The 24,155-nt window shown below is 41.9% G+C and overlaps 1 protein-coding gene across 2 annotated transcripts; it reads left to right on the top strand.

The window, feature by feature from the left end:
* The first annotated feature begins 357 nt into the window (after nt 1-357).
* aldob (aldolase, fructose-bisphosphate B) lies at nt 358-23,766 on the top strand. Of its 2 annotated transcripts, XM_008103453.3 has the most exons (10): nt 443-515; nt 11,058-11,117; nt 13,647-13,763; nt 15,697-15,908; nt 17,312-17,366; nt 18,177-18,337; nt 18,474-18,557; nt 20,128-20,302; nt 21,796-21,995; nt 23,109-23,766. In XM_008103453.3, the coding sequence occupies exons 2-10, from the start codon at nt 11,114-11,116 to the stop codon at nt 23,202-23,204; spliced, it is 1,104 nt and encodes a 367-aa protein (XP_008101660.1). In that variant the 5' UTR covers nt 443-515; nt 11,058-11,113; the 3' UTR covers nt 23,205-23,766. The 2 variants fall into 2 exon arrangements, with proteins under 2 accessions (XP_003216643.1, XP_008101660.1); XM_003216595.3 differs by lacking the exon at nt 11,058-11,117 and having other exon boundaries at nt 358-515.
* The last annotated feature ends 389 nt before the right edge of the window (nt 23,767-24,155 follow it).

The raw sequence follows: 24,155 nt of genomic DNA, 5'->3' as shown, positions 1-24,155 counted from the left end.
CCTAGTAACATTGAAAATGAAATTAAGGCTGGATCTAACAGCTCTATATTGTAGGATCTGATATGTTTTGAACTGGATTATATGAGTCTACACTGCCAGATAATCTGGGATGACATCCTGAGATATAGGGCAATGTAGATCCAACCTAAGCGCTGCAATCCTGTGTCTGTGCTTGCCTGTCTCTGTGGGTGTGTACTGTCCCTTGTGAAAGCTGGGTTGAATCATATCAGCATATAGGAAGACTGGTTTGTACACATACGTGGAGGGTGGAGAGTGTGAGAAAGATCCAGAGAGACATATTATTGGCTGAGCATTGACACCAGCAGCCAGTCGCAGCTCTGGAGCATTCACGCCCCTCCAACCAGCATGAAGGGGGGTTGGCAGGGGAAAAGTTAACTAGTAACATTGCTCACAAAGGTATAAAACGTTTCAGCACTCTTGCATTTGTCCTGTTTGCTGCAGCCCTCATCATCAGTGGAAACCTTTCATCAAAGCAGGAAGAAATTCCCCAAACGGTATGTGCTGGCCTTTTAAAAAAATGTCTTTTAACTAGACAAGGCAAAAGAGGTGTAGATTTGTGCATACGTGTGCATATCTGATAGAGAAACTGGCCCTCCATTTGTAGGTTCCTAACTAAGTAACTTCAATTGCAATAAAACTTGCAAAGGTTACAATCCTGCACATTCTTGTCTCAATAGGACTTCCACGTATAGGTGTTCTTATACTACACTTTAAATCAGAATAGATAAAAGTATTGTAGCCATTTATTAACTGAAATGACAATTTTTTGTGTGTCACAACTGAGATAGAATTTGGTGCTGAATTTTAAGGGAGCCTCCGGTGGTGCAGCATGTAAAAAGTGCTGAGCTGCTGAACTTGTGGACCAAAAGATTGCAGGTTCGAATCCGGGGAGCGGAGTGAGCACCCGCTGTTAGCTCTAGCTTCTGCCAGCCTAGCAGTTTGAAAACATGCAACTGTGAGTAGATCAATAGGTTCTTCGGCATAGAAATGAAGATGAGCACCAACTCCAGAGTTGGACACGGCTGGATTTCATGTCAGGGGGAAACCTTTACCTTTACCTACTGAATTTCAAAACAATTCACAGAAATGTTGTCATTGGCTCAAGAAAGGTGTTGCCATGACATGAACTTTGGAATTTGTCATATGATATGTGCAGGATGACAACTCCTGCATTTGTGTTGCAGTTAGTTCTCCCTATTAACATGAACAATGCTCAGTACAGAATGTATGATGTGCGTTTTAGGATGGATTTTATTATTCAGAGTTATTTTTTTCAACCCATGTTAGTAAGAATGGGGGATACCTGGCTCGATGGCAGTACATGTGAAAAAGATCTCGGAGTCCTCGTGGGGAACAAGTTAAACATGAGTCAACAATGTGATGCAGCCACTTTAAAAAGCCCATAGGACTTTGGCCTGCATAACTAGGAGTCTAGTGTCTAGATCCAGGGAAGTCAGTCTACCCCTCTCTTCTGCCTTGGTCAGACCACACCTGGAATATTGTGTCCAATGCTGGGCACCTCAATTGAAGGGAGATGTTGGCAAGCTGGAATGTGTCCAGAGGAGGGCAACTAAAATGATCATGAGTCTGGAGAACAAGTTCTATGAGGAGCGGCTTAAAGAGCTGGGCATGTTTAGCCTGAAGAAGAGAGGGCTGAGAGGAGACATGATAGCCATGTATAAATATGTGAGGGGAACTCATAGGGAGGAGGGAGCAAGCTTGTTTTCTGCTGCCCTGGAGGTTGGGAAGCTGAACAATGGCTTCAAACTATAGGAAAGGAAATTCCACCTGAATATTAGGAAGAACTTCTTAACTGTGAGAGCTGTTCAGCAGTGGAACTCTCTGCCCCGGAGTGTGGTGCAGGCTCCTTCTTTGGAGGCTTTTAAACAAAAGCTGGATGGCCATCTGTCAAGGGGGGTTTGAATGCGATTTTCCTGCTATTTGGCAGGGGTTTGGACTGGATGGCCCACAATATATGAAAAGGTTGCATATAGATGTCCAGTGTATCTAAAAGTCCAGAAGTTTTTTACCCAGCTCATTTCCTTGGGTATAAACCTTGGAAAAGAAAGAGGGAATGTCCTTTCAGAACCTAAATCAGAGGTAAAGAACCCCTGGTCAACAGCACTTGTAGGATTGTAGGATCCTTTTGGCTATACTACCAAACCACTATGTGGCCTTTTCTTATTTTGGAAACTAAGCAAGGTTGAACCTGATTAGTACTTGTTTAGCATCAGAGCGTACTACAAGTGTTTAGAGAGGGCTAGGAAAGATTACTCTGAAACCCAAAGAACGATATGTACAGTAGATTCTCACTTATCCAACATAAACAGGCCGGCAGAACGTTGGATAAGCGAATATATTGGATAATAAGGAAAGATTAAGGAGAAGCCTATTAAACATCAAATTAGGTTATGATTTTACAAATTAAGCACCAAAACATCATGTTATACAACACATTTGACAGAAAAAGCAGTTCAATATGCAGTAATGATACATAGTAATTACTGTCTTTACGCATTTAGCACCAAAATATCATGATGCATTGAAAACATTGACTACAAAAATGCGTTGGATAATCCAGAACGTTGGATAAGCGAATGTTGGATAAGTGAGACTCTACTGTAATTAGATATTGGCTTATGTTTGGACGGTGGTGCAGCAGGTTAAACCGCTGAGATGCTGAACTTGCTGACTGAAAGATTGGTGATTCGAATCCGGGGAGCGGGGGTGAGCTCCTGCTGTTAGCTCCAGCTTCTGCCAACCTAGCAGTTTGAAAACATGTAAATGTGAGTAGATCAATAGGTACCGCTCCTGCGGGAAGATAACGGCACTCCATGCAGTCAGGCTGGCCACATGACCTTGGAGTTGTCTACGCTCCTCAGCTTAGAAATGGAGATGAGCACCAACCCTCAAAGTTGCACACAACTAATGTCAAGGGAGAACCTTTACCTTTATTTTATATTTGGACAAGACATGGGGCAGTTTGCTTTATTCCTCACTTTTGTCTTAAAGCAGGCTGGGAATTTGGCCATTGTCTTGTGTTTGCTGGAGTGCTGAACGAATGGGGACAGATGCTGGGAGACGTAACCCAACAACATCTGGAGGGTTGCACAGTTCCCAGCCCTACTTACAATGTGACATAAGAGGGGGGAAAACCCTAGGCTTTGAGAATGTGCTTCCTGACTTGAGAGCCAACCCCTGCCTTGTGTAAATTTCAAAGTTCTCAGCTTCTTATCTTTTAAGAGTGATTGAAGGAAGCTTAATCTACAAGCTGGGGACCTGCAAAAGAATCAGCTCTGACTGCAAGCTTTTATCATTAGTTACATTCCCGTTTCCTTGATCATTTGGGGCTGCTATCAGTTATAAACATTAGACAAAGGAGAACTGACTAATATTTGAAAATGCATGCATTTCCATTTCTTGTTCCTGCTCATATAATGCTTTGTTTTAGTGCCTTCATCTTTCATAATCTTTTTTTCACTGAAGCTCATGCATGTGTTTTAGGCCCCTTCTACACTGCCATATAATCCTGATTATCAAAGCAAATAATCCTTGACCCCTTCTACACTGCTATATAATCCAGTTTATCAAAGCAGATAATCCACATTATCTGCTTTGAACTGGATTAAATGAGTCTACACTGCCATATAATCTAGTTCAAAGCAAATAATCTGGATTTTATATGGCGGTATAGAAGGGCCCTTAGCTGCCCTGGATTAGGGTTGAAAAACAAAATATTCTAGGAATTGCTAAATATTATATCTAGCTGAATCTATTGAATGGAACTATTGGATGGATCTGTGGCATTTAATGTGGAATCATAGTGGTACTAACAGATTGGTATGGGAAGGGGAACTTCTGAAAGCTCATAAGATTCTTGAGTTTCACCATTTTCATTTATCTGCCAAGCTTGTGAGATCATTGGCCTAACTGAGCCAAAAACAGATTACCAGCCATGTCACTGTTTTGGAGCGTCAGGAATCTCACCAAAAGGAGACAGTGTAGTGTTGTGTCTAGTGTATTGAAAAGAACTGGAAGATCCAGGTGTTCGAGGGCCCTTCCAGACAGGCCCTATATCCCAAGATCTGATCCCAGGTTTTCTGTTTATCCCAGATTATCTCGCAGTGTGGACTCATATAATCCAGTTTAAAGCAGAAAACTTGGGATCAGATCCTGGGATATACGGCTTGTCTGGAAGGGCCCCTAGGTCCCTTGCACACAGCTGTATAAAATCCACATTGAACTGGATTATATAGCAGTGTAGATTTACGTAACTCAGTTCAAAGCAGATATTGTGGATTATCTGCCTTGATATTCTGGATTATATGGCTGTGTGGAAGGGCCTATAGGGCCTTGATTACACTTCTGATACAATAAATAAAATCTCCACTGCCATATAAAATTCAAATTATCTGCTTTGATAATCTGGATTGTATGGCCTTAGTCCTCACTTAATTCATTTAAAGGCTGAGCGCTCCTTACCTTGAATTCCTAAAACTAAAATACTCCAAAATTGTTTCACATGGGTGGTTGCAATAGTGATACCTTTGCTTTCTTATGTGTATAAAACTATCTTCAGGCTGTGTGTATAGGTTGGTTCCCCTGATGTTAAGTCCAGTCATGTCTGACTCTGGGGGTTGGTGCTTATCTCCATTTCTAAGCTGAAGAGACGGCATTGTCCGTAGACACCTCCAGGATCATGTGGCCGGCATGACTGCATGGAGTGCCCTTACCTTCCCGCCGGAGCAGTACCTATTGATCTACTCACATTGGCATGTTTTTGAACTGCTAGGTTGGCAGAAGCTGGAGCTAACAGCGGGTGCTCATTCTGCTCCCGGGATTTGAACCTGTGGCCTTTCGGCCTACAAGTTCAGCAGCTCAGTGCTTTAACATACTTCGCCACCGGGGCTCCTAAGGTACTGTATATATAGTCCTAAATGGATTTTGTGTTTAGAGTTGGGTCCCATCTCCAATATCGCTCATGCAAACACAGATATTCCAAAATCTAAGAAAAAATCCAAAATACTTCTGATTACAGCCATTTTGGGAAAGGGATATATACCTCACTATCTCTGAGGATGCCTGCCATAGATGTGGGCAATACGTCAGGAGAGAATGCTTCTGGAACATGGCCATACAGCCCGGAAAACACACAACAACCCCAAGGGATATTTGATTTGTATTTAATGATTCCTTCTAACTGGTGAAGATACACGCCTGTTATCACGAATGGCCACCAACTTTGTTACCTTCACCTTTGAAATGTAACATGGTTTAGAGATAAACACCACTAAGTAGCCAATTGACTCTGTGTTATCTCTCTCCCCTTCTTGCCAGCTTCCCCACTCCCTTCAGCAGGATTATTTAAGAAGACTTTGTTGCTACTGTTAAACACTGGAAAGCAATAAATCCTTTTCCCTATCTATTTCCATTCATGTTGCCAAATTGTGTTCCGCCCATAAGCAGCCAAGAAGAGACTTTCAGTTTAACAGAAAAAACAATAGAAAAGCTCAAGAATATAGCATTTTGAATAGTCTTCTACACATAAAATGTTGGGGAAGAAGCAACCCAGCAGATTCAAGGGCTAGATTTGTGATACACAACAAAAGATGCACAACTAAACAAAGCTCATTTAATTGCATTCACTCCAGATGTGTCTAACAAGAAGGCAGATCCCACATGTGATATAGTCATCTTTATACAGCCTATTTAGAGTCTTAAAAGGTCAGACATCGTGTTCATTCATTCCTGCAGTCACATTACAAACTGAAATATTATTGGTTTATTTTTGTTTTACCCAAGTGAAGATGACATATGCAGCACATTGGCTTTTTCCCTTTTCCTGGTGTAGGCAATAATAATAATAATAATAATAATAATAATAATAATAATAATAATAATAACAATAATAACAATAACAACAACAACAACTTTATTTTCATACCTCGCCCCATCTCCCTGAAGGGACTCGGGGCGGCTTACATGGGGCCTTTACCAATAAAACAATCAAATATCAAAACACAGCAATAAAACAGTTATCCAATAAAAACATCAATTACAGTAAAAACAATCGTTAAAATCAACATAAAACATACAATATTAACACTGGAGACTAATTCATAGAACCCAGGCAAAGTGCAACACTTTGTGCAGCTTTCAGGAATCCTTAGCATGGATTCAAACCATAGTTCCTGAAGTCCTATGCTGTATCCACACTGCAGAATTATAGCAGTTTGACAACACATTGACTATCATGGCTCAGGGTTATGGAATGTTGTGATTTGTGGTTCTGTGAAATATTTACCTTTCTCTATTGGAGAGCTTTGGTGCCACAACAAACTACAAAGCCCATGATTCCATAAGATGGAGCCGTGGCAGTTCAAATGGTATCAAACTGCAATGGACTGTAGTGCAGCTGGATAGTAACCAGGTGCAATAAATCACTACTGGCCGAGCAGTCATGAGTTCGAATCTAGTCCGGGTCAGATTGAGCGCCCAACCATTAAATAGCCTCCCTTGTTGTTGACCTAAGCAACCCGAAATATAGTTGCATCTGTCGAGTAAGAAATTTAGGTACCGCTTTATGCAGGGAGGCTAATTTAACTAATTTACAACACAATAAAACATCCAGCAGCGTGCGGAAGAATGAGGAAGTACTCCATCAAGGACTCGGTGTCACAGTGGATGATGAAGCAGCAGCTTCCCCTGTGGCTGGAATCGAACATACCCTCATGAAGCCAGAAGCTGGAAATGTTAAATTGCCTCTGTGTTTCTGTCTCTGAGGGAGCCTCCGGTGGCGCAGCATGTTAAAGCGCTGAGCTGCTGAATTTGCGGACCAAAAGGTCACAGGTTCGAATCTGGGGAGTGGAGTGAGGGCTCGCTGTTAGCCCCAGCTTCTGCCAACCTAGCAGTTCGAAAACATGGAAATGTGAGTAGATCAGTAGGTACCACTCTGGCGGGAAGGTAACGGCGTTCCATGCAGTCATGCCGGCCACATTATCTTGGAGGCATCTACGGACAATGCCGGCTCTTCAGCTTAGGAATGGAGAAGAGCACCAACCCAGAGTCGGACACAACTAGACTTTATGTCAGGTGACAATCTTTGCCTTTACCTTTACCTTTACCTCTGTCTCTGTCTGTATGTCGTATGTCGAGTGGCACTGAATGTTTGTCATGTATATATTGTGATCTGCCCTGAATTCCCTTCGGGATGAGAAGGGCGAAATATACTGTAAATAAATAAATACATAATTCTGCAGTGTGGGTGGTCTTCTAGACCAACACTGAAACTGCTACACAATTATAGTGCTATAATTCTACATTAGGTGCCATCTTATGGAATCCCAGAGCTTGTTGTTTGATAAGGCACTAAAATGCCTCCACAACAACAAATCTCAGAAATCTGTAGGGTAGAACTGTAGAAGTTAAAAGTGGAATCATGGCACTATAACTAGTTTTTGAAAGAACACCTAGTTTGCTCTTTGAAAATCCGGTTGTTATTCAATACTAGGGCTGTGCCCCAGAACTAAAACAACCGAATCAGATGCAGCTGCCATAGATTTGCTTTGAATGGTTTCTACTTCTTTGTGGACTATTTGTATACAGACATGGGTGCATGCAGGCACCTCTATACCAACTTAGGTGGAGCAAAGCTATACCAAAGCAAGAGATAATGACTGTATTTGTGCTAAAGGGCAAAGTAAGCTTAGACTCAAACTATAAGCTTTTTATGTGTAATCATTCATGCTAAAATGAAAAGGCATGTTTCAAACTGTATGGATTTCCAGTTTTGTCTCTGGCTTACTTCGTTTTCTGCAAACAACAAAATGTAAAAGTTGTCTATGCTCATTTAATTCAATAGGAGAAAGAGAAGTTCTCTGGTAAAAGCAAACTGTTGCAGCCTTCCCAGATTTGCATTGTAGCTTGTGTGTCTTCAATTCATTTTCATCTTACGAAGACCCTATGATAAGGGTTTCTGGGGCTGAGAGAGTGGGACTTTCTCAAGATAACCAAGTGGGTTTCCGTGGGCAAATGGGGAATTGAACCCTGCTCTCCGGTCATAGTTCAATGCTCAAACCATGCTGGCATCCGTCTTCATGAATAATTTCTGCTATCTTGATGTTGCTTGGTCATGTGTATCCTTCTTTCATATGTGAAATGTTGGAAAGTATGCACCTTCTTAAAGAATGGCAGGTATCACTTGCCAAACATACACCCAGGTCAGAGTCGTTTCTAATATATAAGGTAAAAGTAAAGGTTTTCCTCTGACATTAAGTCTAGTCATGTCCAACTCTGGGGGTTGATGCTCATCTCCATTTCTAAGCTGAAGAGGCGCTGTTGTCTGTAGACACCTCCAAGGTCATGTGGCCAGCATGACTGCATGGATCGCTGTTACTTTCCCGCAGAAGCGGTACCTATTGATCTACTCACATTTGCATTTTTGATACTGCTAGGTTGGCAGAAGCTGGGGCTAACAGTGGGAGCTCACTCCACTCCTTGGATTCGAACTGCCAACCTTTCAATCATATATCAACCTTTCTGATATATACTGACCCTATATGAAGCATATCATGGATTATTGTGGTCTATTTTTATTTACTGCGTCAGAAGCAAATTGAGAATACATCTATAATGTATAAAAAACCACAAACAAAGTTAAAAACTTGGCATTGTGCTAAATTTCCTTGAACCAGAAGTTGGCCATTTCAAGTGCCTCTGGTGCCACTGTAAGAAGGTCCTCCATTGTGCATGTGCAGAGCTCAGACTGCATTGTAGTAAGTGGTCTGTGGGTTGCTCTTCTCCACACTCACATATCATGGACTCTCTACTTTGTAGCCCCATTTCTTAACACTGGCTCTGCATCTCGTGGTGCCAGTCTGTTCAGGACCTTCCAAGTTGCCCAGTCTTCTGTGTGCCCAGGAGGGAGTCTCTCATCTGGCATCAACCACTGATTGAGGTTCAGGGTTTTTACCTGCCACTTTTGGACTCTCGCTTGCTGAGGTGCTCCTGCTAGTATTTGGTGAGTTGAGAGTGTATGACTTGCCAAAGGCCACACAGTGGGTTTTCATGGCAGGGAATCAAACCCTAGTCTCCAGAGTCATAGTTCACTGCCTAAAATACTAACCTGAAAAAATATTAGCACAAAAATCATGCCTCTGTCTTCACACCACTTTTGAAGGTGACCTGAATTTGACAGCATGCCAGCCATTTAGCAATTGTCCTTACATTCCCCTCTCTATTTCCCCCCGATCTCGAACTTTGGTCCAGTCAGTTGGAATATTAACAGAAGGCAATGTTTGTTCTGATGTCAATGGAGATTTCTGTCCTCCCCCCCCCCCTTACCTGTTCTTTTCTCCCCTTGTTAAGCAGTAATGTCTGAGTTCCAACACTATTGACATTTCATGTTTACTTGAGCATTATTGACATTTCGTGTTGATCTCCTATTGTATCAGTGCCAGGGACTGAAATGGGTAAACAATTTTGTTTGCGTAAAATGCCACTGACATCTGTTGAGGTCTGCAGAGGTTTCTCTGGAACTATGGTAGCTTTTCTAGTTTTGAAACTTTTGTGTTCTGAAAGTATTATTTTGATTTTAAAAGGGGATCAAAGTGACAACTAGGAAATCCTTTGCCAAACACTCACTCACTCATACCAGAAGATTGTTAGTATTGTAAGGACATGGGAAGAGTTCAGCTGGATCCGATTCAGAGTCCATCTACACTGTAGAATGAATGCAGTTTGACCCCACTTAAGTGCCATGACTTAATGCTATGCAATCATGGGAATTGTAGATTGGCGAGGCACCAGCATTCTTGAGCGCTTTTCACATACGGTAGCTGTATAAAATCCATATATATGGCAATATGGACTCAGACAACCCAGTTCAAAGCAGATATTGTGGATCACCTGCCTTGATAATCTGGGTTATATGGCTGTGTGCAAGGGCCCTTGGGCAGGGAAGGCAAAAAACCTTGTAAAATTACAACCCCCATAATTCCATAGCATTGAGCAGTTAAAGTGGAGTCAAACTACATTCATTAAACAGTGTGTTTTCTCACTTAAATTTAGCTCAAACTTACATATTCAGCAAAAATAGACCTTAAAAAAGCTTTTAACCTTTTTCTTTCAGGGTAAGAGCAACCGTGACACCATACTGTCTCCTCAATATACAACAGCCTTCCGCAATATTTCCAAAATACAGTGTGGGTACACCCCTAGCCAAGCATCCTGCTCATATAGTGACCATCCAATTGTCTGTGGGAAGTCCACAAGCAAGGCTGTAACAATTTTGTGACCGAGTCCTTTAAAAACACGCAGGAAGACTTTCTGCGGTCAGTTTGTGTCAGAGGCAAAGACAACATGGCTCCTCGTAATTTCATTGTGATTTTAATTTTCACTGGAAAATAAATTAGATTTTTCCATAGGTAAAGTAAAGGTTTACCCCTGACATTAAGTCTAGTTGTGTCCGACTCTGAGGGTTGGTGCTCATCTCCATTTCTAAGCCAAAAAGCTGGCATTGTCCGTAGACACCTCCAAGGTCATGTGGCCAGCATGACTGCATAGAGCACTGTTATCTTCCCACTGGAGTGGTACCTATTGATCTACTCACATTTGCACGTTTTGAACTGCTAGGTTGGCAGAAGCTGGGACTAACAGCAGGAACTCACACCATTCCCCGGATTCAAACCGCTGACCTTTCAGTCAGTAAGTTCAGCAGCTCAGCTGTTTAACCCACTGAGCCATAATCCTTGGCCACTCCCCATGATGGAGTTGTAGGTCAAAAATCTGGCGGGCAGTTTTTTCTACTCCTGAATGTCTTGATACTTCAAAGGCAAGAATTTGTGATAGATACCCAACTCCCTGGGGCCCCATCTATACTGCCAGATTAACTTTTTTGAACTGGATTATATGGCAGTGTAGACTCATAATCCAGTTCAAAGTAGATAATGTGGATTAGCAACTTTGATAATCTGGATTATATGGCAATGCAGAGCCAGTCTATGTGGAATAAGTAACAGAACCTTCATACTTCGTAGATCTGGTTTCCCATACATTGAAATAAAAGTACCATCAAGAGCCCTTCCACACAGACATGGGTAAGTGAAATCTCAGGTGCCAGTCATAAGATATAGTGGTGGTGAGTCATATACTTAATAAGGTCTAGAATGTGGGAGGCCCACAAAACAAACAAACACAGTTATTGTCAGTTGTCCTACCTAGAAAGATATCAAGAACCACGTTTCTTTCATTGTAGAAGCAGCTGGCATCAGTTGATTTACCCATCTCAAGTGATGGGCGTTGTATAGGTGACTCACTCTTATTAGCACTTGGCTGCTGCCACAATTGCTTGCTGGTTTGGCTTGGCATTGACTTATCTGAATTGCAACTCTGGCCTTCCAAAGTGCAGTTGCCACTGTGTACGCCATATTGACACTGACCAGAAACATCATACCAGTAGCGATCTTAAGTAAAAGGTAATCTCTATCAAAAAGCATCCGTGTGAGACTTAGGGCTTGCCTTATATATATATATTTTAAGGAATCATGCACATATTTGAGGTGTTGCTATTATTAACTTTCTTTCTTGCCTTTTCCCCAAGACTAAGGGCACATCTATGCTGTAGAATTTTATTTATGTGTCAGGAGCAACTTGAAAAATTGCAAGTTGCTTCTGGTGTGAGAGAATTGGCTGTCTGCAAGGACGTTGCCCAGGAGACATTGCCTGGATGTTTGATGTTTTACCATCCTGTGGGAGGTTTCTCTCATGTCCCCGCATGGGGAGCTGGAGCTGACAAATGGGAGCTCACCCCGCTCTTTGGATTTGAACCACCAACCTTTAGGTCAGCAGTCTTCCCGGCACAAGGGTTTAAGCCATTGTGCCACCTGGGGCTCCATGCTGAAGAATGAATGAAGTTTTCTTCTACTTTCAATATCATGGCTTAATGCTATGGAGCCATGGGAGTTGTAGTTTTACAAGGGCTTTAGCCTCTTCTGCCAGAGTCCTGGTGCCTAATAATAATAATAATAATAATAATAATAATAATAATAATAATAATAATAATAATAATAATAATAAATTTATTCTTATATCCCGCCCCATCTCCCCGAGGGGACTCGGGGCGGCTCACAACAATAATAAAACAGTGACAAATTACACATTGTAAAATCAAACATGAAAAGCAGTCATACAATCAATACATACATCACATGTTAAAAACAAGGAGATAAAACAGTTCTAGGCCGAAATAGAGGGCTTCTGTAGCTTCGTGGCAGAAGTACTCAGCAAGGTATCAATAATCATGGCAGAACACTCTCTAATTAAATTAAACCAAACTACAACTCCCAGGATTCCATAAAATTGAGCATGGCAGTTGAAGTGGGGGTCAAACTACATTAATTTGACAGTGTAGATTCAGTGTATCCATTGGTGTTTGCTCCACTATCATCAGCTTGTATCCTCTGTGCAAACCCTGTCGCTGTCCTTGCCGAACAGAAAAACTGCAAGCCAATACCTGTGGTTCCATTTGCAGATGGCATTGCACAAGGTATTCGGCAACTCTTTGCAACTTTATTAAGCTTCGACATTGGCTCATCCAAATTACTAGTTTTGCTATCAATTGTAACCAGAAGAGGAAGAACACCAATTGTGTTTTATGGTCTGCTGGTATTGTGTTGGATATAACAATTTTTGACTAAAAGAACAGGAAAGGCATCAGTTTCTGGCAGAGCATATGAAACTGGGAAAATATTGATGTGGTGAACAAAAGTTTTGATTATTAGAGATTTAGCAAAAAAAATTATTTTTTTAACCAACATATTAATGAGATCTGTAGATAAATTTATTGATACTTCTTTCTTTGGAAGTTGAAATGTAATTAACTGTATGTAATAACAAAAAGTACAACGGTTTGATAGTTGCCTTTGCTTGATGGAGTGGGATATCAGTTGTTTTTAATGGTTTTAGATAGTTGGGGAGAGGAAAAAACATTGTGCTTTTGTTTAGATAGTGCGGATTGGCTTGGGAATTATGTTCAGTTTATTTTTATTTTTATTTTATTTATAATAAACATAAGCTCCCCCAAATAAAGAAATCTGACTGTGAGTTATTATTTTCAATTTTAGAATACAATGGAGATATTGGGAAAATTGGATTAGAATGCCCAGGGCTTAGTTAACTTTCGTGGTACATACAATTACTGATTTACATAGCATTTGGGGATTCAGTTAGCCAGTGGTTCTCAACCTGTGAGTCCCCAGGTGTTTTTGGCCTACAACTCCCTGAAATCCCAGCCAGTTTACCAGCTGGTTAGGATTTTTGGGATTTGAAGGCCAAAACATCTGCGGACCCACAGGCTGAGAACCAAGGAGCTAGACAAATTTTGCTTAACATCATGCTTCCACTTATGCATAGAAATCCTGGGATTGGCAGTTCAAGGAGGGGTAGTTAGATTTTTTTGTCAGAGATTTTTTTGCAAATCCCAGGATTCCATTAGATGTTCCCATAGCGACTAAAGTGGAATCATAGTGGGTTAAATAGGTGGTGTGAAGGGGCCCTTGGTCAGTTCAAGATTCAAAGATTATAAAATTATTCAATTTAAAACATATTGTTTTTTTCCCCGTTTCCAGCCATCATGACCCATCAATTCCCAGCACTCTCTTCAGAGCAGAAGAAGGCTCTGTCTGACATAGCTCAGAGGATCGTGGCTTCTGGCAAAGGAATCCTGGCTGCAGATGAATCTGTGGGTAGGTTTTATTGAATAATCATTAAGTTTTTTATATCAATTTATGGTAGATATCAGCTCTGTACCCAAGGATGGTCATGTGCAGGTCAATGAAGGACATTCAGAGATAAGATACTGATTCAGTTCTGATGAAATTATCCACCCATTCCTGAGCCTTATGGTTTCAGATCACACTTAAAGGGATAGCAAATTGGAATCTTCCATGTCACACAACTAATTCTCCACACAACAGGACTGAGAACAGAGGATACTTATTTTTACTTGTGTTGAAACAAGTCAGTTCAACATGAAATTTTGCAACAGCAATCAGAAATGGTGAAGTTCATGACGGGTTGTTCCACATGGTAAATCGAAATGGGTACTTTAGCTATTGGAACCAGAGTAATAATTGAGAAAATATTACAGTGAATACCTCCAATATTTTGACCCTGAGCTTTTTTTGTTAGCAGAGAGGAAATTGACATAGTGAATGCATTTGGTAATATGGCATGACTTCCATAGCCACATCTTACAAAATTCCACTTACAGTCATTGGACAACATATATCCGCTATGAGTTTTCTAGGTCCTCCAATTGTTTTTTATGGAGTGATTCTGCTGGAAGTTGCTACAGATTTGCACTAGAAGACCTAGAACATTCCTAAAGCGGATACATCTAAGCGGTACCTCTGCCAGACATACTTAATTTTATAGAGATAACAGCCCAAACAAAAAACAAAACAAAACAAAACAATTCTTGGTGTCTTGGTTCTTAGGTCTGTTCCTGGGGTTATTTGGGGTACTGAGCCAGAAAAACATATTGGGCAGACCGTATCAGCTCTAGTTCTTAGATGGTTATGATTTTTATGGGCGAGTAGATGACGACTGGTAAATGTCATATGTTCTGTGTCTCACAAACTAGAGCTTACTGTTGCACCACAGCAAGGTTTCATCTTGCTCACAGCACCCTCCAAGAAACCAAGTGTAAAAGTCAAAACAGTTTATTAAGAAAGCATATATGAAAAGGGTAAAACACTATGGAGTAGATAAAGAATAAAATCCAAGAGTCAATATTGCAGGCAAAAGTCATAGGCAAAAAGCCAAGCCAAACTGTACGGAAAATAATCCACAAGTAGCATAAATCCCAGGTTTAAAACTGGAGCATGAAGGCAGGAGAAATCCAAAATACAAGGCTTAAAACCAGGATCACAACAGGAGCAGAAATCTCAGAATAATCCGTGGAACAAGGAGCCAAAAGATTAGCATGAACCATGGGTCTCCAACCCAAGCTTGAACAGAGAGCAAAGCCAACAAACCTCCTAGGTTGAGTGACGTTGTTACATCTAAAATCCTTTCACAGACCACTCTGCTTTAAGGGCTGCAAAACATGAACACATTTTTCTGCACCCCCCCCCCCCACTTCTCCCTATCAATCCCGCAAAGTCTCTCAGCTCTTCTGCACCTGATTCCCTCCCCCTCAGAACCGGCTGGCAATGTTTATCCAGATCCACTGTTCCCTTGGATGAGTTCATGGTATCTCGCCTGCAGTTACTAGGTGAGAGGTCACCTCCCTGACTGCTGGATTCCAAAATATCAGTACTTTCACACGGTAACACAGAAGCAGGCTTTTGCTCTTACAGCACTCCTGTTCCCCCATCTTGGCTGTATCTGAATCCAGCATTCTCCCCGGCTCTGAAATTGCATCTCCCAGTCTCTCAGGCAATGACACCACAAACCCCTCATCGTCATCAGGTTGAACCACAACACTTATAGGGATAAACTGGTGCCATTTTTTGAATTAGCCAGTTAAATATATCCAGAAACAGGATTACAATTTGAGGCACCAAAATATGTATTGACTAATGCATATCCATTGTTTCCTGTTTCCACGGTAAGCACATTTGGAGATTATATTATAAAGCTTTCTGCCTCTGACATCTGGTGACTTTTTTCTAGGTACTATGGGCAACAGGCTGCAGCGCATTAAAGTGGAGAACACTGAAGAGAACCGCCGTGCCTTCCGCGATATCCTCTTCTCCTCTGATAACTCCATCAGCCAGCAGATTGGGGGAGTCATATTCTTCCATGAGACCCTCTATCAGAAGGACAACACTGGGAAGCTTTTCCCCACAGTCATCAAGGACAAGGGCATAGTGGTTGGAATCAAGGTGACTATCTTCAAGATCATTTACCAGCATGAAGCATAGAAAAGAAGAAACACCCAGCCTATTTTAAGCAGAGGCTGGATGGCCATCTGTCGGGGGTGCTTTGAATGTGATTTCCTGCTTCTTAGCAGGGGGTTGGACTGGATGGCCCATGAGGTCTCTTCCAACTCTACTATTCTATGATTCTATGATTCTATGTCTGGGCCTCCCATGATACTTTGTGCTTTTCCAGCATGTCAGGGGGTTGGACTAGATGGCCCATATGCTCTCTTCCAACTCAGTTATGATTCTATGATTCTATAACTTTGTTGGGGAAGGAAGGGGGAGTCTGGTTTGCTGTGGCTGGGATTCACATACCCCTCCAGATATAGTTCGACTGCAGCTTCCAGCTTTCCTCACCAAGGATAATGGAAGTTCCACTTTGACATCTGGAAGGCTGCATGATTCCCATCCCTGCTGTAGGTACATCTTCTATATATATAAAGTCAAAGTATATATGCATGCATGCTGTTGGTTGGTTTGTTCCACAAAGGCTCCTACATGGCTTGATTAATCTGAACCAAACTTGGAACATATACTCTTCATTATCCAACTTAAAATAATTGAGGGGTTTGAACTAAAAAATAATCCCACCTCTTTCAGGTCCAAAGTAGAGGGAAAGATTATGAACAAAGCAAATTGGCTGCGACTGGTTGAAGTGTCCCTCTGTTAAGTGACAAAATTAATGGAAATGAGGCAAAATGGCTGTTATTATGTGACTTGTGTGCATAGGGAAAGCAGGAAGAAAGGAAAGAAAGAGAAAAAGAAAGGAAAGAAAGGTGGGAGGGAGGGTGCGGGAGAAAGAAAAGAGAAAGCAAAGCTTAAGGGGAGAAAAAGAAAGAAAGAAGGGAAGGGAAATAAAGGAAAGAAGAGATGAAGGAAGGGAAGGAAATGAAAAAAGGGAAGAGGAAGGGAAGGGAAGGGAAGGGAAGGGAAGGGAAGGGAAGGGAAGGAAAGGAAGAAGAGTGTGGAACATTAATGAGGGAAAGCAAAGGAAGAAAGAAAGGAAGAAAAGAGAGAGGGAGAAGGTATATGATGGAAATAGACCCACTAAGAGAGCCTGCCCAAAAAAAGTTGCCAGAACATTGCCACTGAGACATTGTGAGATAGGCCCTCTCAGAGCTGGAGAAGGGAGAAAGTAGGCACTGGCATTGGCACACGACAAAACCGAGGATGATACATCATGTTTGCTTCCTTATTTTGCTGGAAGAGCTTAGCCAATCTACTGAATGGTACAAAATCACATAGATCAAAAATGCATCAAGTGCAGACAGAGTGGAACTAGCCCTTCCCTTTATGCAGCAAACATATAGACCCTCGGCCCATTTTGATAGTGTTTTGCTAATGGTTGTATTAAATATTCACAGCTGGATAAAGGCACAGCTCCATTGGCAGGAACAAATGGAGAAACCACCATTCAAGGTAAGTCACTGTACCTATTATTCTCATTTTGTCATCATAACAGCCCCATTTGTGAGATGGTTCAGACTGTGAGAACTGCATGACTCAATTATCATTTATTTTTTATAACACCTCCCCATCGACAAAAGGCTGCTGGGTCAATGAACAATTTTTTTTTCGTGTCAGGAGCAACCTGAGTTGCTTCTGGTGTGAGAGAATTTGCCGTCTGCAAGGACGTTGCCCAGGGGACGCCCGGATGTTTTTATGTTTTTACCATCCTTGTGGGAGGCTTCTCTCATGTCCCGGCATGGAGCTGGAGCTGATAGAGGGAGCTCATCCGCGCTCTCCCCGGGTGGGATTCGAACCTGGCAGCCTTCAGGTCAGCAACCCAACCTTCAAGTCACGAGGCTTTAATTCACAAGGCCACGGGGGCTCCTTGAACAAATAAAGGCCATATAAAACATTTAAAAACACTTAAAATATTCTTTAAAATTATTTAATTATAATCTTAAAATATAATATTAACACTGTTAAAAATAGAAATCTCAAGAAACACAAATCTGAAATGTGTATGTATGTGTGTGTGTGTTTGTCATCTTTAAAAAAAACAACTCAGAAAAGCAAGAATACTGACCGACTGCCACCTACCACAGAAGCAGGGATTAAGAACAGTACTAGCATACATTTACATAACACATGGAATTTTCTAAAGCTTCTGAAATCCTAGCCCCCAAAGTCATGGTAGCAGCGTTTCTAGAAGACACTGAGCAATACCTGTTGTAGGGATGTCTTCTGCAAAATATTAAGATACCTTCCTATGTTGGCCTCCAGGTCTGGATGGCCTCGCAGAACGTTGTGCACAGTACAAGAAGGATGGAGCAGATTTTGGCAAGTGGCGTGCTGTGCTGAAAATCACAAATACAACTCCATCTACTCTTGCCATCCAGGAAAATGCCAACACTTTGGCACGTTATGCCAGCATCTGCCAACAGGTATGACTTTCCTGTGCTTGATGCCGTTGAGAGCTTGAATTGTAGTTGGATTCTTTTCTTCCTTGATAGCTTCACCAAGAACAAATATAAGCTATCTAGATTTCCATTAAACTGTTTTTTGAATTATCATTTCCAGCATGGACTTGTCCCTATTGTGGAACCAGAGATTCTTCCTGACGGAGACCATGACCTTCAGCGGTGCCAGTATGTCACAGAAAAAGTAAGGCAACTACAATAAGTTGTATCATCTCCCCAGACCACATTGACAAAACTGCAGTCTACACTCATCCTTCCAACTTTGGTGGATGTGGAATATAGTTTGGAACATAGCACTGAGTTCATAAAGTGCATGGTCTCATGCACAGGACTCCACCTCAGCCGAATCTCTTCCTAACTCACTTTCCTGCCCTTTTTATAACAATATTTGTTCTGCTACAAAGGATATTGAAATCTATTTTATCTTTCAGTGGGTTGGCAATTATTTTTACCCAATAGAGATTCTGAATTTGTTTGTGCTTATTGTGCACATGCATACAAAAATGTGATCCTTGGGGGCACAAATGGCTGTACATTCCAGATTTAAGATAACACCTGTTGTTCAGAGCTCAAGGCAGCTTTAAATAATTGCCGCTTCTTGCAGTGCAAATCACATCTAAAACATAAGACTAGTTGGACCTAGTTTATCATTCTGTCTACACAATGGTCTATGGGAATCCCACAAGCAGAACAAGAGTGAAGCTACACTTTTTAATTTATATTCCTCAAGAACTAATACAAAGAAACAATCTGACTCTGTATTGGACATGAAATGCACCCATCATTAGCTTTAACCAATCATATTCCTCTGGTTTTCCTCTATTGGAACAATCTTGAGAACAAGATGACAGCCTGTAATATAATGGCTAGATCAATATATGGGGCAGGATTTCTCTTCTCAAGCACAAGTTGTATTGGTCATTGATAGGGTCAGGGATAAAGTACTTTGATTGTACTTTTCCTGAATGGCAGAGGGTTGGACTAGATGGCCCATGTGATCTCTTTCTACTCTATTATTCTATTATCCTTTATGGCCGTCTAGTTGGTGCAAATACCATCATTCATCCTCACTGTCTATGTTAATTTGGTTTGATGGGAGTTGAAGTCCCCTCCGGGGTAGAGAAAGGTGGGATAGAAATACCATAAATAATAATAATAATAATAAGTAATAAGGTAAAGGTAAAGGTTTTCCCCTGACATTAAGTCCAGTCATGTCTGACTCTGGGGGTTGGTGCTCATCTCCATTTCTAAGCCGAAGAGCCGGCGTTGTCCGTAGACACCTCCAAGGTCATGTGGCCGGCATGACTGCATGGAGCGCCGTTACCTTCCCACCAGAGCGGTACTTATTGCTCTACTCACATTTGCATGTTTTTGAACTGCTAGGTTGGAAGAAGCTGGGGCTAACAGCAGGCGGTCACTCCGCTCCCCGGATTCGAACCTGCGACCTTTTGGTCCGGAAGTTCAGCAGCTCAGCGCTTTAACATGTTGTGCCACTGGGGGGCTCCAATAATGATGATGATGATGATGATGATGATGATGATGTCTCATTGGGCCGAAAGTCCCCACCTTGGTTTAATATTCAGATGAACTGCACTCACTATCAGAAGGAAAGCCTCACCATGCGTACAGCAGAATTATATTGTGCATTCTTTCCTGACATTAAACTCAATTGATAAAATGGGGCTTATTTCTGAGCAAACACACATAGGATGGAGCTGCAAGGTTTACACTCCAAACTCTCCTGTGTGTCCTAGGTTCTGGCTGCTGTTTACAAGGCTCTGAATGACCACCATGTTTACCTGGAGGGGACGCTGCTGAAGCCCAACATGGTGACTGCTGGCCAAGCCTGTACCAAGAGGTACACCCCTGAGGAAGTGGCCATGGCAACTGTCACTGCTCTCCACCGAACTGTCCCTGCTGCTGTCCCTGGTAATACACCAGTCCTTGCTATATGGATATAAAATGTGTTTACTTCCCTGTGTTTGCATACTTTCATCTAGATGTTTATGCCTCAGTTTCATTTAGTTCAGGCATGCTTTTCTATACCTAGATCTATTTATGCATTTCACCCATCGCTACATGTTTCAGACATATGTGGTTTAGGAATAAATGTTGGATATTATGTTTCTTCCTGATAAAAGCAGACAGGACTTGAAAAATAGTGTGCCCCTTATCTGAAATACTTGGGACCAGAAGTCTTTTGGATTTTGGAATAAAATACATATACATAATGAGATATTTTGGTGATGGGACCTAATCTAAACACATAATGAATTTACCTTTCACATACATCCTATACACATTGCCTGACATTCATTTAATAACCAACATTTCAAATAATGTTGTACATGAAGCAAGGTGCTGTGATATGTCTGCAGAACCATCAGAAAGCAAAGGTTTCATTATCTCAGCCACTTGTGTGGACAATTTCAGACTTTGGATTTGAAAAAAAATCTTTGGAGAGCCCTTTTGGATTTGGATTTTGCAATAACTTATTTGGAAGCTGTCTTGCAAAGACCTTTGTCTTGTAAGATAATGTACACATATTTTAAATAACTCACTTGATATTACTGTTACTTTGTACAAACCAGGTTTGCAGGGACTGGCCTGGTGATATGCTGTGATGCACACAGTGTGATGATTATTAATCCAGCTTTTCCAGGCCCCACTCCCCCCCTAGAATCATAGAATCATTGAAAGAGTTGGAAGAGACCTCGTGGGCTGTCGAATCCAACCCCCTGCCAAGAAGCAGGAAAATCACATTCAAAGCACCCCCGACAGATGGCCAGCCAGCCTCTGCTTAAAAGCCTCCAAAGAAGGAGCCTCTACTACACTCCAAAGCAGAGAGTTCCATTGCTGAACACCTCTCACAGTTAAGAAGTTCTTCCCAAAGTTCAGGTGGAATCTCCTTTCCTGTAGTTTGAAACCGTTGTTCCACGTCCTAGTCTCCAGGGCAGCAGAAAACAAGTTTGCTCCCTCCTCCTTATGATTTCCCCTCACGTATTGATACATGGCTATCATGTCTCCTCTCAGCCCTCTCTTCTGCAAGCTAAACATGCCCAGCTCTTTCAGCCACACCTTATAGGGCTTGTTCTCCAGACCCTTGATCATTTTAGTCGCTTCCTCTGGACACATTCCAGCTTGTCAACATCTCCTTTCAACTGAAGTGCCCAGAATTGGACACAGTATTTCAGGTGTGGTCTGACCAAGGCAGAATAGAAGGGTAGCATGACCTCCTTGGATCTAGACACTAGATTCCCATGTATGCAGGCTAAAGTCCCATTGGCTTTTTTAGGTGCCACAGGATATTGTTGGCTCATGTTTCACTTGTTGTCCATGAGGACTCCAAGATCTTTTTCACACGTACTACTATCGAAGTCTGTTCCATTTGACATTCCCTCATTTTCTGATTTAAATTGCAGGAATCTGTTTCCTTTCTGGGGGGCAGAGTGAAGAGGAGGCTTCAATCCACCTCAATGCTATCAATCTGGTTCCTCTGCCTAAACCTTGGAAGCTGACTTTCTCCTACGGACGGGCCCTGCAAGCATCGGCTCTGGCTGCCTGGTCTGGCAAACCTGAGAACAAGAAGGCATCCCAGGAAGCCTTCATGAAACGGGCAAAGGTAAGCCTTTAAAACTGGAGTGGACAAAACATCACCTGGCTGCCTTTGACTCTCACTCAGGGATGTTTGAGCGCCTCTAGAGATTGTCAGGTGCCCACTTTTAGTTTTAATTTAAGTATTGAAAATGCCACAGATACCTCCTATTCACCAGGAAAGGACAACTTTTAATCCCTAGGGTTGCTTTAGGTCTAGCAGTAGAGAAGTAGATCTAGAATTAAAGAGGAGAGATATTTGGGATGGATCAGTAGGGCCAGTGCCATTCCTATCCTGTGCAGTTGTCCACTCCTGCTTTGAAAGACTCCCAATGTAGAGGGAAACTGTTTTTTTTTTTATTGTATCAGAAGTGAACATACTGCAAGTCACTTCTGGTGTGAGACAATAGGTCATCAACAGCAGTGGTTCTCAACCTGTGGGTCCCCAGATGTTTTGGCCTTCATCTTCCAGAAATCCTAACAGCTGGTAAACTGGCTGGGATTTCTGAGAGTTGTAGGCTAAAACACCTGGGGACTTGCAGGTTGAAAATCACCGGTCTACAGAGACATTGCCCAGAGGATTCTGGATGTGTTACCATCCTGCTGGGAGGTTTCTCTCATGTCCTTGCATGGAAAGCTGGGGCTGACATAGGGAGCTCACTCCATCTCGTGGATTCAAATTGCCAACACAAGGGTTTAACCCATTGCACCACCGCAATAGTAGAAGAATCTCAGTTATCACTCCAAATTTGCTTCCCCCCCCCCCCCCCGTGGAATTGATTATTCACAGATTTGTTTAAAAACTGGGAATCTCCACTTCCTCTAGTGCAAGTCTAAGGTTTGCTTCCAGTGCTGAAAGATCTAGAAATTTCCAGAGAGACGCTCATTTAAGGGGGGGGGGATAGCAAATGTTGTTATTCATGGTTTTTCACTTTTATAGAATCATAGAGTTGGAAGAGACCTCACGGGCCATCCAGTCCAACCCCCTGCCAAGAAGCAGGAAAGTCACATTCAAAGCATCCCCAACATTCAGAACATGTTATTCTTTTCCTTGCACAGGGAAATCTAGAAATCCTTTTAAATGTGTGCTTCCCTCTTTATTTGCTAAAACCAACTAGCTCTTCTTTTTCTTTGTTTTCAGATCAATAGCTTGGCTTGCCGAGGCCAATACGTCACTTCTGGAAAGAGCAGTGGAGCAGCCACTCAGTCTCTTTTTACTGCCAGTTACACATATTAGTGTATTAAAAGAATGCAGCTAGCTAGCTTGTTGCTCTTTGCAAGTAGCAGGATAGAGGAAGAACTACAGCATGTAACATCTCAGTAAAAAGCCACAAATAAATGGATCGCTATAATAGGGACCATTGCGTGATTGTGATCCTCAGAAAAAGGTTCCAGGCATCACTCACTTATTGGGGACTCATTTTAAACATTCCACTGATTTAATAGGTCTGAATTTGTTCCACACTTTTGAACCATGGTCTGCTCTTTCAGTCAATGCTGCTGTTTCTGCCAGTTGACTCATGGACCTCTCGCTAGAAAAACCTGGATTCCACTTTGCAACCAATTCCATTTTCTGACAATGCTCCAGTCCCTAACCCACCAGATAAGCAGAAGCTCCCTGTAGAAAAAAAAGTCATTTCAAGCATCTACATATTTTCCCAAACTGGATTGATTTCACGGATCCACCCTGCACTACTTTTATTGGAATGCCTTTTTCAGTCCATTATGTTTCCAATACACTAACTGTGAACGAACTTCCTGCCATGTGAAAAAAAATAAATACATCCTTCTGAAATTTATGAACAGTGGCTGTTATTTCCTGAGTCTTTGTGAGATTATTCTTTTTCTTGAAGCATTAGGACTAAATGAAGAACTTGATCTCCCCCCACATTTGTAAAATTGCACAAAAACTTTTATAGTCCCTCAAGGCTATCTCACTCTAGTGTTGCATTCTAATTTAGTGGTGCGAAAGTGTTCCTTGACACCTTGTAGATGTGGGAAATTGCAAGTTTATAGCTCTGAGCTGGAAGTGCCCAAACATATGGATGGCGTTCTACTGAGCAATGCCTGTCTCTCGCCTTTCTTTCACCATGCTCAAGCCAGCCTCTATATACTTTATCTTTTTTATCCTACCAGTGCTCCTATTAAGCCAAAAGACCCATTTGCCTGAAGCCACCTGATGAGCTCC

Source organism: Anolis carolinensis, chromosome 2 (assembly GCF_035594765.1).
Source record: "Anolis carolinensis isolate JA03-04 chromosome 2, rAnoCar3.1.pri, whole genome shotgun sequence".
NCBI classification, from domain to species: Eukaryota; Metazoa; Chordata; class Lepidosauria; order Squamata; family Dactyloidae; genus Anolis; species Anolis carolinensis.
Note: the sequence above shows the minus strand (reverse complement) of the source record. Positions and strands in the feature narration are given on the sequence as shown.